This window comes from Malaclemys terrapin, chromosome 5 (assembly GCF_027887155.1).
Source record: "Malaclemys terrapin pileata isolate rMalTer1 chromosome 5, rMalTer1.hap1, whole genome shotgun sequence".
Classification (NCBI taxonomy): Eukaryota; Metazoa; Chordata; order Testudines; family Emydidae; genus Malaclemys; species Malaclemys terrapin.
In genome coordinates, this window is record NC_071509.1 from 4,563,487 (window position 1) to 4,581,579 (window position 18,093).

At 49.2% G+C, this 18,093-nt stretch overlaps 1 protein-coding gene across 1 annotated transcript in view; it reads right to left on the reverse strand.

Moving 5' to 3' along the window:
• Positions 1 to 347: 347 nt before the first annotated feature.
• LOC128838700 (cytochrome P450 26B1) overlaps positions 348 to 18,093 on the reverse strand; it is a 36,382-nt gene continuing 18,636 nt past the window's right edge. The window contains exons 3-6 of the mRNA XM_054031096.1: positions 15,006 to 15,281; positions 12,519 to 12,674; positions 9,532 to 9,813; positions 348 to 4,553 (exon numbers count right to left, since the gene is read on the reverse strand). Of these exons, the coding sequence (XP_053887071.1) occupies positions 4,161 to 4,553; positions 9,532 to 9,813; positions 12,519 to 12,674; positions 15,006 to 15,281 (1,107 nt within the window). The 3' untranslated portion in view covers positions 348 to 4,160. The remainder of the gene's footprint in view (positions 4,554 to 9,531; positions 9,814 to 12,518; positions 12,675 to 15,005; positions 15,282 to 18,093) is intronic.

An 18,093-nucleotide genomic window follows, 5' to 3' on the forward strand; every position in this document is an offset into this window, starting at 1 on the left:
GAAAAGTTTGCATTAGAGCTTTGTCCTTGTGTGGGAGCTCCAGTGAGGCTCAGTACTAGTACAAGGGGCTAATCACATGGATCTGTTGGTAACAGAGAATGCTTCACAGTGTGGTAACGTAGGAATTGAATTGCCAGACTAGATCAGGCCCATAGGCATCTAGTTCAATATCCAACAGTGGCCAGTACCAGATGTATTAAAGATACAAGAAACCCCATAGTAGGCAGTTTGGGGACAACCAAAATCCTAAATATTGGGAGTAGGATTAAGTCCCAAAATGACTACCAGTTATTTTCTATAACTTCCTAAAGAGGTATCTAGCAGAACTGCAATAAATAGAGAATGTCTGGAGATTCAACTCTTTTATTATGGAAGTCTATAAAATAGCCACATTGATTATTTTTTAAGATCACAAAATACACAACATCCATTTTAATATGTGACACATAATATTATATACACATTAAAAACCACATGACTGAAACATGTTCACACGGCACCAAATTCATAACCAAAAAATCCCCACAAGTGCTTTTTCTTAAGATTAAAAACAACTGCAATAAAAACATATTAATATTTTTTCCAGACAAAGTTTACAATAAAGAGAAAAAATTCATATCTTACTAAATAACAAATATTTAACAGCAAAACTTTTATACTAAATATCTATTTTGAATTATAACAAAAATAGTACTTATAATAGTTTATAAAGACAGACCAAAAAAATTTGTGTATAAAATAATATTATAGCGAATTGGACTGTGCTAGGAAAAAAAATTCTGAGAGTCAAAGTGCTTTATTCTGCAAACCCACTGCAGCAACTTTTTTTTAGTCAAGTTATATTAGTTAGGAATGGTAAATCAAAAGCATGATCTATTTATGTCTAGATAAAATACACACACACACACACATATAATAGATAGATGTATGCATCTTACATTATCTCTCTCCGGTCATTTATTCATTCAAAAGCGTGTTTGGTTTTTATTTTGTAATGAAATTTTAAAAAATGAAAACCCTTCACTGATCTCCTGAGACTCCAATGCCCTTCTAAAAGTATCTCAGAAAACACTTTGCTAATGATTATTTGATGGGGTTTGATCTGAAGCCAATTGAAGTAAATGGAAAAACTTCAACGGACTTCGTATGGGGCCTTTTATCCCTCCCCACCCTGCTTTTCTCATTACCTGTAGCCTCTCACTTCTCCTTCCCTTGTCCTCTGTGTCCCCACCAAATAATGTTTTCAAAAAGATTGTGGGGTTGCAAGTGGCTTTTACAGACAGCTTGAAAACAGAATTTATCAAGGCCTGAAAACTGGGTATGACATATAAAAAAAGAGTGGTTCTCTAGCTTTCTTACCCTATGGACCATCTCCATTCCCAGCACCCTCTTCTCCATGATTCTCAAAATGTTTAATTCGGTGGATCACCAGGAAATATGTGGAGACCCACAGACTGACACATTTCTATCCGGGACAGGAAATGGCAGAAATTTCACAAGAAAGCCTGATCTTGTGAAGTTTCTATCGAAAGTTAGACCCGGAGAGTGTGAAGACCCAAACTTGGATTGCAAAGTTTCTGAGTGTGGGACATGGGCCTGAGCCACACATAACTGCGGAGGATTTAGATCTGTGTTTTGGTTCAAACAGCCATAGAGATTATGGGCTAGCTGCCAAATCCGAATCTGGTCCTGAACTTCAGAGTTCAGAGGCTACAGCGTCTCGGTTCAGGCCAATCCCTGTTAAAATAAAAACCTGCTATGAAACGGCCACAGAGAGATCATGGAGCAGCAAGCCTCAGAAACGACCACATGAACGCTGAGTCTCCCAAGTCACATGCACTCATGGAAGCAGAGCTCATACACGTGTGTGTTTGTCGGGCTATGCGCTTCTATATGATTTTTGGCAGCATAGTTTAAAGTGATGATTAAATCTTTAGTGTCTCCCCTTCCAGGGAACTGCCAAAGTCTTTATTGATCCTGGACGGATGAACGGCTGGCTAGAGCAGCCTTCAGCATCTTTCACTCAGCACTGCCTTAGAGCCTTCCACTGACTCATCCCAGTTTTCAAAAGCCACGCCTGCAAACCCTGCACAGGCCTGGTGGGAAGCTCCCACCCCTCCTTCCTTCAGATTTCAGCTTCTCTGACTTATCCTGACAAGCCGCCCACCCACAACAGTTTCATTGGCACCCAGGTCGAGGGAGTTCTCAGCTCTGGCTCTTGTGTTTCTCCTTCTCTGCCCGATGAACTGTATGAGGTGCCCCTGTTACAGCAAATATATCCGAGAGAGAGGGTGAGCACACTGAAAGGTCTGGGTAAAGTCAGTGCTTGCAGCTCAGATGAACAGCACGCCTGTCTTGGACAATTGCAAGAGAGATTTCTCTTCCCTGAGACTGCCAGTCATTGACCAGGGCCGCTACAAAGTAGAAGCGGTACATGTGGTTTGCCTGGTGCCAGCTGCCAAACCTGTGCCCTGCCACTATTAAAGCAAAAAGAGATGTTGCTCCTGACTCAGGGCAGAAGTGCTGAGTGCCCACCATGCCAGCTGAAGCAGGAATTGGGCATGCTCAGCACCTCTGGAAAAAAAAAATCAGACTGGTAACTTTTTAAATTCGAGATGGCCCTGAACCAAAACGCCAGATCCAAACATGTCTGAATGCTGAGGATCCAAATACTACAATACAGGCCTCGCTTTCTTTCAGAGGAACACCCCCATTTCAGGTGTGACTGGGCAGTATCCGAAGTTCCCAGTGTCTCTAAAAAGGGGTTGCATTGATGGCAGCTCACATGCCCTGACAAACACTCCCAGGACAGCTTCTCACTTCAGTTGGATGCTGCGGAGGGAAGGGTTAGCTCAGAGGGAGCCTTCCACCCATCTCCAACACTCTTTAATGCAAGCACCTCTGTGGTCAGGGGACGGTGGCAGCTGTGGGTGTGACTACCAGGTAATTTTTGGAGGCTTGGTTCTGCAGCGGTTCCATGAACAAAACAACTGCATGCTCTGAGCCACGTTACTTAGCAGCACCCCAGTACAGTTTATGAAGTACATGTGGTTCAGAGTTCAGTGCACACACCGAGGGGCCTGAGAGATCCGGAGAGAAGTCAAAAACAATACAGCTCACTGCAAAACTCTGGGTTTGGGAGGGATCAGACAGGGTGGGGGTAGGGGGAATGGACAGTTACACACATGCCATGTAGCAGCAGCAGGCAACTTCAAAAATGTCCACGGCGGAGACCCCAGTTCTACTCTCTGAACTGAGATCAGCCCACGCTGAAGCAGATGAGAGACTCCCATCAGAGGGCAGAATTTGGCCATTACTTTGTCTCACAGTACAGATCAAATGGCTTTCTTGTTCACAAAGCATAGGCGGAATAGAACACCCTGTCCAGCTGACCCTGCCGCATTTAGTGGCCCAGTGGTCCTTGTAGCAACACCAGTGGCCATGCCAGAAGCCAAACTGGTGCCGGGTTCAGTTTGCGTGCCGTCACCCAGAATGCACTTCCCAGCATTTGTGGGCAGGGGCTGCTGTCATCTGAACACAGAGTTCTTTTCCCCAAATGCTGTGAGAGACCAATCAGAACTGGAAAGCGTTTAGAAGGGTTTAGGGATTGGGAGTGTGGGGATTTTTTCTTCGTTCTCTCCCAAGGAAGCAAAACAAAACAAACACTGTTATCACCAACTAATTTAACACTGTTCAACAAGATCAAAGGCCACCAGAGGTAGCAGCCTGCCATCAGATCTCGCCAACACCTCCTGGCCTGGTTCCAAGGAGGCGTGTGGGGCAGTCAGACCTCTGATCGCTAGCTAATTTCAAAAGCTTTTCCCGCAGCAGGCATCCTCTGCCCTCCTCCTTGCAGCAGAAAGGTTTTATATATATATATATATATATTTATATACTGTGTATGGTCAAGCAGTCCCAGCTCTACGAGTGTTTGAAATTCTTCTTAAAACATAATCAAAAAACCAAACCAGCCAATCTCCTTGTACTTTCCCCACAGAAATAACAATCATTTTGGCAGCTTTGCTGTGGGAGAAAGTCTCGACCAGGAGGTTCTGCAACGTTAGTGTTGTGGAGAAGCTTCTTTTCCTGTTTTCTCCTTTCGTTCTGCCCCTTTTCCCACCCACCCCCATTGGCCCTCCCCCGGTGAAGGAAAAGTTGGCTTACACTGTCGCCCCCAGCATGGCTTCTGTCTCCGTCAGGATCTCGTTCTGGTTGGAATCCAGCCCGAAGAATTTGACCTTGAGTCCATCGACGGGGTGGATCACGGGGACCAGCGTGATTCTAGGGAAAGTCCTGGTGGCTAGCTCGAATCGGCTCGTGCTGGCTAGCTCAATGGCTAGTGCCTTGAGGAAAAGCCTGGCCAGGTGTTTGCCGAGACAGGTCCGTACACCCCCGCCAAAGGGGAGGTAGTGGAACCTGCCGTCTTTGTCTTCGGTACGGTCCTGCCCGAAGCGGTCAGGGTCAAAGACGTCCACGTCCTTGAATACTGGGGCAGTGTCGTGTGTGTCTCGGATGCTGTACATGACGCTCCAGCCTTTGGGGATCTGAAAGCCCTACAGAGAGGGAGACAGGGGAAAGAAAAACAAGAATGCATCAACGGTAACGTAGCCATCCACTAACGAGACCACGCGAGCTGGGCGAAGCCACTGCGCGGGTGAGCTGAGACGCTGCCGATACTGGGGACTCTGTTTGAGATCCGCGATCATGAATAGAATATACTGAAGGATTAACGGGGAAACACCCTGCCTTGTGATTAGGGTAGGACTGTGGGGTTCTCTTTTTGACCTACTGGGGAATCAATTATTTATTTGTATTGTGGTAGCGTGTACAATCCCCAATTATGGGCCAAGACCCAATTGTGCTCAGCACTGTATAAATGCAGAACAACGATGCTTAAAAGGACTTCGGTCACTGTGAAAGTCCTTCTGTCTGAAATATTTTTACCTACTATCGTTACATGTGGTATCCAAGATATCCAGAATTTAATGACAGAACAACTTTATTTTTCCCAGTGTGTTTTCAGTCCGTGTGATCTAGTATGTAAGGGCTTGTCTATACTTACCGCGCTGGTTCGGCGGCAGGCAATCGAACTTCTGGGTTCGATTTATCGCGTCTAGTCTGGACGCGATAAATCGAACTCAGAAGTGCTCCCCGTCGACTCCGGTAATCCTGCTCGCCGCGAGGAGTACGCGGAGTCGACGGGGGAGCCTGCCTGCCGGGTCTGGACCGCGGTAAGTTCGAACTAAGGTACGTCGACTTCAGCTACGTTATTCACGTAGCTGAAGTTGCGTACCTTAGTTCGATTTGGGGGTTTAGTGTAGACCAAGCCTAAGATGCTGGACTGGAAGTCAAGAAACCTGGGTTCTCTTCCCAGCACTGCAGTTCTCCTGCTGGGTGACCCAGGCAAATCATTTATTTCTCTGTGCTTCTGTTTCCCCTCTCTTCCTTTATCAGACTTGTCTATTTAGATTGCAAGCTCTTCGGGGCAGGGACTCTCTCTTTTTCACTGGGTATCCGTATAGCACCTGATGTAATGGGGCACTGACCTCAGCTGGGACCTGGAGGCACTATCGGTAATACAAGCAAATACTAATTTGTACATTAGTGAATGTGAATAGTCAGTTTTGATGAGTCCTTGGTGGAGTCCAGCTAGGCTCCAACCCAGCAGACACTTCGCCGCCTGTGCAACCTTTTCTCGTGCGTGCAAGTGGTTGCAGGATTAGAATCTTTGCTTCCCTTGGTGTTTGTGTGGGTCTTTCCCAAGAACAGGAGAGTGAATTTGCAAACGAAAAAAAAAAAAGGGTGCCCGTAAAAGCACAAGGAACGGCAGAGGGCGGCTGAGGCAAGTGTAGAACATAAAACTACTTCTAACTCATTTTTGAAAACTAGCTAGATTGAAATCACTGCCATTCCTTTAATCATTGTCCCTCTTTTATTAAATCTGGAGTAACTCCATAAGCTTTAGATTTAACTGGTGAAACAGACATCACCGTCTAGCCCACCATACGGCAAAGGGGAAAACTTTTCTCCCATCTCCGCTGTTATCCCTCACATTATTCAGAGCTCCCCAAGCCAGCGTCCAAATAAGCTGTATAGTAGTCCACGGCATCACCTATTCACATACACACGTATTTTCACACACCTATAATGTGTGAGTGAGTGCATGGGTGTGCAGAGAATGCACTGATGAGGGGGAAAAAAGGGGTGATTTATCATCCCCTGTTTACTTGAAAAGGTTTTAACCTCAAATCATGCCATTAGCAGGGTTTACTGTGACTGACGGGTCTCAAGATTTTCTTTTGCTGGCACAAAATTCCATCCATTATGATGAGTAATATCCCGATCATCCAAAAATCGGTAACTGCCCTTTGCCCCTTTCCCCCGTCATACCCCAATCTCTGGCTTCAGAGATCGCCACATGTTTCTCTTTTAGAATATCAAACTTTTCTCCCCTTTGGTTGCCTGAAAGTTCTGGTGCCAAATGATGGGCTGGATTCCGATCTCAGTTCCACCAATGTAAATCTAGAGTAATTGCACTGATCTGCCAGCGGTATGACTTTAATTTGTCCTCTTTGAGGGCCAGATCCTGACTAAATTGCTAAGTGGCTTGCAAGTCACACCCAAGAGTTGTGCTATTGTGTGCAACCCCTGTAATAGCGTGGTGCACAAGTCAGCCCAGGAACGTGCGTGAACGTGTAGACAAACACAAATGTCCTGTGTGCGATTGGGAAAATGCTTTTGCATGACATGAGGTCACCTGATCTCCTCCTAAAAAGGAGATTTCATATATTGCAAAAACTTTCCTCATAGACTCATAGACTTTAAGGTCAGAAGGGACCATTATGATCATCTGGTCTGACCCCCTGCATGCTGCAGGCCACAAAACCGTCCCTACCCTTCCCTTGACTCTGCTGATGAAGTCCCCAAATCCTGTGTTTTAGTGACTTCAATTGGCAGAGAACCCTCCTGCTAGCGATCCCTGCCCCATGCTGTGGAGGAAGGCGAAAAACCTCCAGGGCCTCAGCCAATCTACCCTGGAGGAAAATTCCTTCCCAACCCCAAATATGGCGATCAGCAAGACCCCGAGCATGTAGGCAAGAGTCACCAGCCTGACCCTTGTTTCCTCTCTGAGAAAGCCTTTTACCACAGGTCAGATTCACAGTACAAACACCCCTTCTACTCCAAACCCCTATCCGCTCACCAAAAAACTACCCCAACCAAAGCTTTGACTCTGAAAAGGGAGAAGAGGCAGAGATTCCATAAAATCCACTGGGGACTTCACTATTGCTATTGATTTTATGTGGAAGACGCTCAGATGCTACGGTGATAGGTGGCAGTATAAAACCCCAAGACAGATATATTGTGTCTCTAGATCACCGGTGTTTCTATGACCTCCACTGCTGGGAATGCATTACTATACTACCACATTTGCTGGATAGTTCTGGTTATGGGAGAACTTTCTATATAACTCTTCCACCTGATTTTCACTTCCTTCCAACTTTCTGAAAAACTCTCCCTGGCGGGGGGGGGTGGGGGTGGAATTGTCCATGTTGGAGCTCAACCCACAACTGACTTTTTTAAGCTTCCCCAATGGGCAGGTATCAGAGGGGTAGCCATGTTAGTCTGAATCTGTAAAAAGCAACAGAGGGTCCTGTGGCACCTTTAAGACTAACAGAAGTATTGGGAGCATAAGCTTTCTCTACAAGGCACCTTTTCTTGACACGTCCGGTAGAGGCAGCCTTCTACATGCAAGATTCCCCAGTGACTCTGATGGGAGCTGTACCAAGGGCAGCTCACGTGCCTTGCAGAACATGCTGGGACACCCTCTCATTTAGATTGGGTGTGACAAAGGGAAGAACTAGCTTGGAAGGAGATTTATGGGATCAGACCTGTGGTCTATTTGGTCAAATAGAGTAGTTTCTAGGTCCCTTTGTTTGGAAGTTTGAGCAAAATCTATTCAACCATTTTTGAGTTATGCCCCAACATTCAGACATGTTCACTGATAAGCACGCAAATTGTCAGGTGGATAGTTCTACATCCCTACAGGCCTGGTTGCAAAATAAATACAACATATATATATATATATCAGTTTCCAGCTTTCAGAAGTTTTGCACCAGCCTGTATGTGGTAGAACCTTTCACTTACATTCAAGTTTGTTAGACAGATTATACTTCCTACATATATATAGCACATGGTACATCTTGTAATGTTCCATTGATCAAGGGACTGTTCGGATGTTCTTGCAGAGTAAGGGCATTCTACCTGGATGACTCAGCAGCCTCTGTGGGTTAATGTTGGGGATCCACGACCGCAACTTCACCAGTGCAAGAGTGAAATCTGGTCTGATTTCATGAGCTAAGCAGGTCTGAGCCAGAACAGTCATTGGATAAGACACCTCTGAGGGGGAAAAGTCAGGGTGATACAAGCATAGGTGAGTCAGCAGAAAGTGGCCCTCTAATAACAAGAATTTCCGCTATAACCGGGTGGTTCATCAGTTGGAAACAACAGAGGAGGAGAAAGATCTGGGTGTATTAGTCGATCACAGGATGACTATGACTCACCAATGTGATGCAACTATAAACAAAAAAACCCACAGATGTGATCCTAGTATGCATCAGGCAAGGTATTTATGCCACTGAACAAGACACTGGTAAGACACCATCTGAAATATGGTGGACAGTTCTGGTCACCCATCTTCAAGAAAGAGGAATTTGAAGTGCACAGAAGGGCTACTAGGATGATCAGGGGACTGGAAAGCCTGTCTTCCAAGAGGAGACTAAAAGAGACGGTCTTATTTAGGCTGAGAGGGGATCTGATTGCTCTCTCTAAGGACATCAGCAGGGTAAACACCAAGGAGGGTGACGAGCTATTTAAAATAAAGGACAAGGGTGGCACAAGAGCAAATGAGCATAAACTGGCCAGGAGTAAACTGAGGCTGGAAATGCGAAGGAGGTTTCTAACCATCAGAGGAGGGAGGTTCTGGAACAGTCTCGGAATAAGAACAGGGGCGAGGGGCAAACAACCAAACTGGTTTTAAGATGGAGCTTGAGAAGTTTATGAACGGGATGATGTGACGGGGTGACCTGCGATGGCAGCGACGGGACTCAGTGATCCAGGAGGTCCCTTCCAGTCCTACGTTCTTTCTGAGTCCATACTCAGCCAATGCCCCTGTGTGGTGCTGTGCCATTGGAGGGGCGGTCTTGCATTTCTGCTGAAATGTAAACCCAGGCCCTAGGGCTTATGCTCACGTCAAATCTGGCCAACCTCCAGTGTCAGGAGGACACTCGGGAGAAATATCCTATCCCCTAACACCCCTTCCCCCATACTTTAAAATGGATCTGGCACATCTTGCCCCCTGTCCTACACTTGTGTAACATTGGCCTGCACGGGTATAAAACCTGCCAGGTTCCGCCCCAGAGGTGGCTCTATTCCAGTGGGAAGGTGCCTGCGTCTCTATAAAATACTCTGAAGCCCCTTTTCGGGGGAGAAGGTGCGCGAGACACGTCAGAGCTCCTGGGCTGTTGTACTCACGTCCAGCTCGAAGGTCTGCAGCACCGTCCTGTACCCGCCGGAGATGGGGGTGAAGAGACGTAGCACCTCCTTGATCACGCAGTCCAGGTAGTGGAGGCTGCTGATGGTGTCCAGCCGGAGGGAGCCCTCACAGATGCAGCCGTTGTGCAGGATGCCTTTGCTACGGAGCTCTTCACGAAGCTTCTCCAGGACCCCGGGGTGCTTCAGAAGCTGCATGATCAGAGAAGTGCTGGCGCTGGCCGTGGTAGCGTAGGCAGCAAAGATCAGCTCCAAGGTGCCATCCTGAAGGCCAAAAGGAACCCTGGGTTATACACTGGGAAGGTCCTGGCCTCAGGTACCCGGCCCCATGCATCACGCTGCTGCAGTACGTGCTTCCTATGGGGCACATGCTAAAATGGGTTCATGCCCCAGCCGTCCACTGGCAGAAGCTAGAACCCGGCACAGCTGGAAGGAGTTTGGTTTAGCCCCAGCCTGGTACCCCAAGAGATTTTATTTGCAACATACAATTTGGCACAACAGGAAAGCATTCCTCAGGGCTGCTGCACGTCAACGGGGTAACCCATGGGAGGTGCCGCAGAGCAGAACCGCAGGGCGTTGGCAGCGCTGTCAGGAGAACCGGTTGGAGGAAGCTCCCGCAGTACTTAGCTTGTACGCCCTTAAGGGCAGGGATCTTCTCTCCAGGGCGCGTGTACAGAGCCTAGCACAATAGGGCCCAGATCCCTGAGGGGGACCTCTAGCTGCCACAGGAGGTTACCAATAAACCGCAACAAAACCAGCTCTCACTGTGCCTGGCTCAGTCTCCTGCTTCCATGAACGTTACAATTCATCCTCCCCAGAGGAAGGCCACACCATGGAAAAAAAACCCCACCATCATCAAGACGAGAGGCGGTTGAGGGAGCTTGGACAGATCCGCGAGCTGGGGGCAGCACAGCCTGGATCCCCAGCCCAAGCTGTTAGCGTGGCAGCAAAGCTGAGAGGACGAGGCAGCCAGCAGCAGCCTGGGGCGGATCATTTCTTCCTTCCCCGTCACACGACGTAATGGGCTTGGCCGCGTTTCCAATCCCCCGGTCGAGCATCGTCCCAGCTCCTCCTGCAAGCTGCCACCCCGGCTCATGAAAGGGCCTTTCCCTTCCCTCCTGCCAAGCCAGGACGACTCAGGAACAGCACGTTCACCAGTCGCTCGGTCCAAGGCTCCTGCTCAAGTCACTTAATGCTTTCAGGAATTCTTTCCCAGCCGCTGACTAAGCCGGAGGGAGACATTCCCTCTCTGCTTTGGAAGGGGACTTGGGCCCAGCCCTGCCTTCTCCCCGATGGAACTTTGCAAAGTCCAGTTTGGAAAAGAAAAACAACAGCTCTTGTTGGGGCTGCCGCTGGCTTCCTCCTCCCCCCGGCTGCGAGAGAACACAGGCAGCCCCTCCCCGCAAAGACAGCATTGCAGCTTCAGGGGGGTTTCCCTTGGCACTTACCAGCATACGAACACCCCCTTATCTATCTGCCCCCGGAGAGAAAGGGACAAACAACATCCTCAGGCATGTCTGTCACGCCCACAGAGTGCCTGACGCCGATCTCCCTTACGCCAGGGTCAGCCCATTGACTTCACTGGAGCTATTCCTGATTTACACCCATCTACACCATGAATAAGCCCTACACCACTTCTGACCTGTGCAGTGCCACCCCCTGGAGAGCAGCCTGGCTCTCCGTAGGCTCAGTCAGTCCTAGGCCTGTCTCCTGAGACTGCTAACAAGGGCCTGGGATGGGTTTACACTGGTGCCCACGGTATCAAAGCCTCTGCCCCCTTGCGAAGCATTCCAGTCTGCACACAGCCTTTCCGTGCCAGCTGCAGCCAGACGGTGGGCTGATGGCTCTGGAGGTTTTCAAACAACCGCCACCCCTAAAGCACTCCTGTCCAGCATTGTCTTACTCAGGGTTCTTCTTTCTCATGTGGGCTTTACCTCCCTCCCCCACAGATTTAGCATGCACTCAGGAAAAGGACAGACTTCGTTCCAAAGGGAGCAGAGGGCACCCCACGTGATGTGCTGCCTGGCCAAAAATATCCCCGTTCAGTTCGTTTACGTGTCACAGGAAGCAAAAAGGACCCCCAAGATTCTCCAGTGGCATTTCTTTCCTCTCCCTCTCCGCATGGCCCGCCCTGCAATTTATAGCTACTTATTGGTTTTGAGCCAATGTTCAATCCAATAGAAATAAATAGCCACGCTGCAGGGTGTTCCTGGGGGTTAACAACGGGCTAGAAGGAGCTGATGGCCTATGATGTAGCTTACGGACCCTGGGCAGTCATTAACTGAGCATAAGGTGAGGCTAGTGGTCCAAGCACAGGCCTAGGCACCAAGAATGCCCAAGTTCTAATCTTGGGCCAGACACAGACTCTCTTCCCGCTCGGTGCCTCAGTTTCCCCACCTGTACAATTGAGGATAATAATCCTGATCAGCCTCACAGTGGCACTGTGAGGACGAGTTAATGGCCGTTAAATGCTGGAAAAGAGAGAGTGCCGCTCTGTAATACTAATATTCCCCAGAAATGATCTTCCCCAAAGCCTGGACAGGATCTGCACATAAATGTAGCTCTTAGGACAGAGAATGGTCTGCTGGCACTGGGTTTGAGCCACACAGAGTCCAGGCAGGTGCTGCGCAAATGCTTGCAGATGGCTTGGCTAATACATCCCGGCTAGTCTCACCCCAGCTCTGCCAAGGCCCCTCAGCCCGGCCCTTCAGCACCCTTCATTCATCCAGCCCTGAGCCTCCGCACAGCTCTGCTGCTGCCTTCCCTTGCCTGCCATTCTGCCCCTCGCTGATCCCAACTGGTGATGTTCTTGAGCAGAACCTACCCGCCAATCACATGGAGTTTTGTGGGATGGGCACAGCCGTGGGAGACTGGGCGGAGTGAAGGAGGAAACCGGACCGATGGTGACTTAAGGGAGGAATTGACCCAAGGCTGAGCTTCCCCGGAGATGCACAAGACCCTGCTCTTACCTTCAACTCCTGCATGGTCAGCTCTTTGCCATGCTCCTTGCCGCTTTCTATCAGGATGTCCAGGGCATCGGAATAGTCCTTGCCCTGCGTGTTCTGCAGCTTCTCCCGAATGGCTTTCTCCAGCCCCTTCTGCAAAATCTCCCGAGCTCGGATCCCCTGCAAAACAGCAAGCCGTCGGTCCATGAAACAGCCACTCAGCAGCCACGGCATCACAACGGTTCCTCAGCTCTGGGGCTCCCCAAGGAGTTGGCATAATGCTAAATGAGTGTTTAATTGGCCCACAATTAGTCAGTCACCAGAGGGAGAAATATAGATGGACAGTGGGACGGAAAACCTTTACTGACAAAAATCTGGGAATGGCTGCGTTACTCCCCACGGATGGAAGCTGCATGGGTCATTCCAAACTCATGGGTAGCGTCAGCGCTAGAGATTGGACTATTGGCAGCTGGCCCAGTGGGCTAGAACCAGTGCAAACACAAATGGCTCATCGTGACCACGTTAGCCAGGCTAACCTGGTCCAGAACCACTGCCAGGTACGTCCCTGTTCCATGCTAGAACTGAGTTGTAAAGCCCGCTGGGGATCTATTGCCAGCGTGGCTTCTGGGAGACTTCTAAAGGCCAATGGTGCATTATGACATAGCAAGAGGCGTATTTTGGAACCGTTTGTGCTGTTCCACCAGTGACCTATGCGCTAATTCAAACAGGAATTAATTCATGGAAGCCCTATACCCTGTGCTATGCAAGAGATCAGACTAGTATCTATGACTTGTATCCACATTGTTATGATCTAGGGGCAGGATCTGTTGAAAGAAGGCCTGTATTTGGCATAGGAATACCCTGTTGCAGACAAGTACTAGGCATGTACGTACCCAGTTCAAACCACTTGTATGCATGGACACAAATTGTTTTACAAGCATGCTGGAAGGAACAAACAGCTCTTAGAACAATACAATTCTCTATTGCAGACAAGGTTATGCCAATCAAATCCTTATTGTGCCCCCCAACCAGCCTGAGCTCTGAATGCGCCACATGACACACAAACTAGCTATTTGGGGAATGCTAGAGAGTCTTAAAAAAAAATACTGGGACTGTTTCTTGTAACCTCCTCGCCTATCAAGCAGGTGCCTTAGTTACCACGATTCCAGTGAAATGTCAGACTTCAATGCCGCCACATCACTAGATACAGAAAACCTGCCACTTTCGCAGGGCTGGAGCTTGCATTTGGGGAGGAAACATTGCTGAGGAAGGTTAATTTGTTTTTTTAAAGACAACTGTTGGAAGTTGCTCAGGGGGTTGAAATCCTAGAAAAATCAGTCCTGGGCAAAAGTCTCTTTGACGTGAGTGGCATAACTCCAGATTTACCCCAGTGCAGATGAAGGCCCCAAATATGCAAGATTCCACAAAAGTCTAATTCGCACCACCGTATGAAGGTTGTGTTTTAAAGTGAGAACCACAACAATTATCCCCAATGTTTGCCCCCCCTCACTCCCCACTCCTTGTCCCACAAATCTTTAGGAAACTTTACCTCAAAGGAATGTATCCAATTCCTCTGAAGGAGTTCTCTTCCCAAGAACCCAATCGAATTCCCAAACTAGCTCTCTCACTGAAAGAGTCTAAGCTTTGCAATGGCACTGTGCTCTTATCGAGTGTTTTTTCTGCAGAGAATCTGAAAAGTGCTTTAAAAAGCAGGTTGACGTCTGTATCCCCAAGTTTAGGGCAGGTCGGAAAATGAGAACTATTGCAACGAATTTCGAGAGAAATGAAGAATTTTCATTGCTTTCTAAATTTTCTGGGCTTTAGTTTTTGAAAACCGATTTTTTCCCCCTCAATGTTTCATTCAAAGACTGGGAAGAAGCTAGAAATTAGGAAAAGGCCATTTTTTTCAGTTGATGGATCCGTTCTATCCCTTTTCCACAGGGCAAAAAGGCAGGGCAGAGCGAGGTCAAAGGACATGCACTCGGACAATAATGGCAAAGTCACCCATCAAAATAACCAGAAAAGCCACCACCTTATCCTCCTTTATATTGAGCGGTACAGCTCCTAGCACAAGGGAACCTTGATTGGCATTCCTAGGCACTAGCGTGATATATAGATTAACAAGGAAAGCCAAGCATAGGATCTCAGGCCCCTGCCCACTGGACCTCACTGCCTTCTCCTTCAAGGCCAGAAATTTCTGGTTCCTTCCCACCTCCACCATCTAAGTGCGGCCCTCATCACTGCAGTATCTGAGCACCTCCCAATCATTAATAGATTTTATTCTTGACACCCCTGTGTGACGGGGGCTATTATGCCCCATTTACAGATGGGGAACTGAGGCACAGTGACTTGCCCAAGGGCACGTAGGAAGCTTGTGGCAGAGCCAGGAATTCAACCCAGGTCTCCTGAGTACCACTTCAGTGCCAGATCCACTAGACCATCCTTCCAAGCTATGCTCCGTGTCACTAGCTCAATGTCATGGCCATAGGCAGCGCTAGGGGAGCCTCTTACCCTCCTGTAGCCACTGAAGGGCAGATCCACGGGCAGCGAGAAGACGTTCTCCACAAACTGCTGGTAGACCTCGAAGAGTCGGGTGAGCTCCTCATCAGAGATGCAGAAGCCCAGCAGGACACGGAGGGCCATGCGGAAGGTGAGCTTCTGCGCCTCGTAATAGACGTTGATGGGCTCCGGGGTGCTGCTCCACATCCGGAGAGTATCTTGGATCACCAACTGGATCTTCGGGAGGTAACTCTCCAGAGCTTCGTGGCTGAAGATTTTGGAGAATACCTGCAATACAAACCATACATAGACAGAGATGAACCCAAGGTCTTCCAGCCTTCCCTAGTAGCCAAGTATCGCTTGCGTTAAATGGTGTCTAAGGGCACCAGTGGAGAGCAATATGCTAGATGTTGTGCAGACAAGCAGTATTACAAGATCCCGGCCCCAGAACGCTCACAGTCTAAATAAGCAAGTCGGCAAAGGGTGGGAGGGAAAATGACTTCCCCAAGGTCACCGAGTAGGTCGGTGGCAGAGCCAGGAAGACAACCCAGTCCAGTGTCCAATTCCACAGCTCGCAAAAGACCCTCCAACAATAAACCAGCACATGGGCAACCCTACAATCACCAACTAGTATGCCAAGTCCCAGTGCTCAGGAGTGACCCTACAATAACAAAGCAGCATGTGAACAACCCTACAATAACAAACCAGTGAGAGAGAGAGGAAAGTCTATGTCAACAGACAGCATTCTTCTAAACTCTGCAATTGAGCCAGCTCCCCCTTTTGCTACAGGGCCTGTATTATTGTGCGAGGACCCCAGCAATGCAAGGAATGTTCTCTGCTCTCTCCCCGCATCCCTTCCCCTCTGCTATAATCCCAGTTGGCTAACTCCACAGCACACGCTTTCATTCTGACCCCCCTGCCCCGTCTCCCAGAGTGCATGGGTGGAAAAGCGCTGTTTGTTTACTTTTTATTAACTCTCACCCACGCTGCCACGCTCCGGGCCTCCAGGAACCGAGAAAACAAAATCAAATCAAGCCCCCGTAGAGGGAAGCGCGCGCCAAGGTAAAGGTCAGACGAGCCGGCGCAACCTCTTCCAGCTCCTGCCGAGGAGATGAGAGGGCTTGCCGGGAGGGAGGGAGGGAGAGGCGGGTCCCCATTTTATCAAATTTAAAAAAAGAAAAACTCCAGCCAAAGCCCCTCCACGAACGTAACCTTTCAAGCTGTAAATGTGAGAATTTCCCCCGCAGTCAGCACTGGAAGGGAAAGGTAACATTTTCCTGGCCGTGACCCTGCATTGCTAATGCTCGGCGTCGCTCGCTGGAGTTTGTTTGGTGAAATAACACCCCTGGCCCTTTAAAGCCTGGCCCTGGAGACTCAACAATCGCTGGTTCATAAAGTGCTCCAGTGCCTACACGTACTGACCTTCACGCGGCGCGCTGGGCGACAGGAGGGGCTTTTCGCTAGGAGCAAAGAAAGAAACGAAGGGAGAGCCCACGGGGCCAGCAGGCTTTGTGGCTGTTAATAAAAAATATTCTCCAGCCAAGAGCCGGCGGGGGAGGAGGAAAAGCAGACGGGGGGATGAGAAAGAGCCGAAAAGGGCAAGAGAAATGGATTGATCTTGTCCTGCTTTCTGGAGCGTGGAGCCTGCCTGGCCCATGGCACTTTGGCTTAGTCTATTTTTAAGCCCTGGAAAGAGACGTGTGTGGGTGGGTAAGACACATTTCTAAAAACCATAGCTAGTAAACCTGACAACACAGCAGACCCGCCAAGCCCAGCCGCCAAGCTCCCCCGCACCTCCCCGAGATCCCTGAATGCCCGGGCTGCACCGAACGAAGACGAGGCCTCCCCCCGTTCATGCTCCTCCGAGATCCACCTGGGCCAGGGCAAGCAGGGAGGGAAAAGAAATAAACAAGCGTAGGCCGGTTCCAGTAGCTGGGAAAGAGACATTTCCCTGGTGGCCGTGACCGGGACATCGGGCTTTGATACGGCGCCAGGTGCAGAAATGTTGGCGTCTCTGAGTGATTGTTGGCACCCGGAGCCCAGGCGCTACTGCGCGGTGGAAACCTCTGCCACCATAACGCAGAAGGGGAAAGAGGGGTGTATTTCTGCCTTCCCCGCCTGGTACCGCAGACAAATTGCTAGAGCTGCTGAAGGAACCCCCAGGGAGAACAACCAGTGACAAGGGCGGCCTGGCAGATGCCAAAGGTTCAACCCCTCCGGCTCCTTCTCTTGCAAGAAGCTCAAGCGATCTTGGCTCTTCGTGATGTTGTGTTGAGGGAGAGTAGATTTGGGAAAGTGGGATATGGCCCAGCAGCACGGGCCTGGGCATCAGGAACTTCTGAACCCAAATCTCCAGCTGTTGCATACAAGCAACTCCCCTAGAATCAGCCCCTGATTCTGACACTGATGCTTTACGAGAGCTCAGACTAAACATTTAACCTTCCCCGTGCCTCAGTTTCCCCCATCTGAAACACGGGACTGATACGGCATTGAATGAGCTGGGGTTCAGGCTCCAGACTGGGACTCCGGAGACCTGGATTCAAGTCCCTGCTCCACCACAGACTTCTTGTGTGACTGTAGGCAAGTCACTTAATCTCTCCGTGCCTCCGTTTCCCATCTGTAAAATGGGGATAATGACACTTCCTTCCGACCACCTTTTTCTCCTGTTTTGCCTATTTAGATTTTAACCTCTTCAAAGCCGGGACTGTCTCTTACCCTGTCTCTGTGCAGCCCCCAGCACATTTGAACCCTGATCTCAGCTGGGGTCTCTAGTTGCTACTGGTATGCAAGCAATAAACCACAACAGTGAGTGTGTGTTACTGCACACCACTGCCCTTTCCTGGGTGGAATCAGGACTGCTGAGCTGTGTGCCATAGTCCCCTTACTGTGCCTGTGGATGCATGATTCTCCTGCAGGGAGCATGTGCTTTGCAGCAGGAGCCCCCAGTTCTACCCTGGGGGTCATGGTGAACTTGCAAGTGATCGTGGTTGTGCGGCGCGGTGGGAGGGTTAATGTCCCTTTGAAGGCGAAGAGTGCCGTCCAGAGCGCTCAGCACTATTGCGGAAGACGGCTATTTGTGTAACTGCCTCCGTCCTACAGC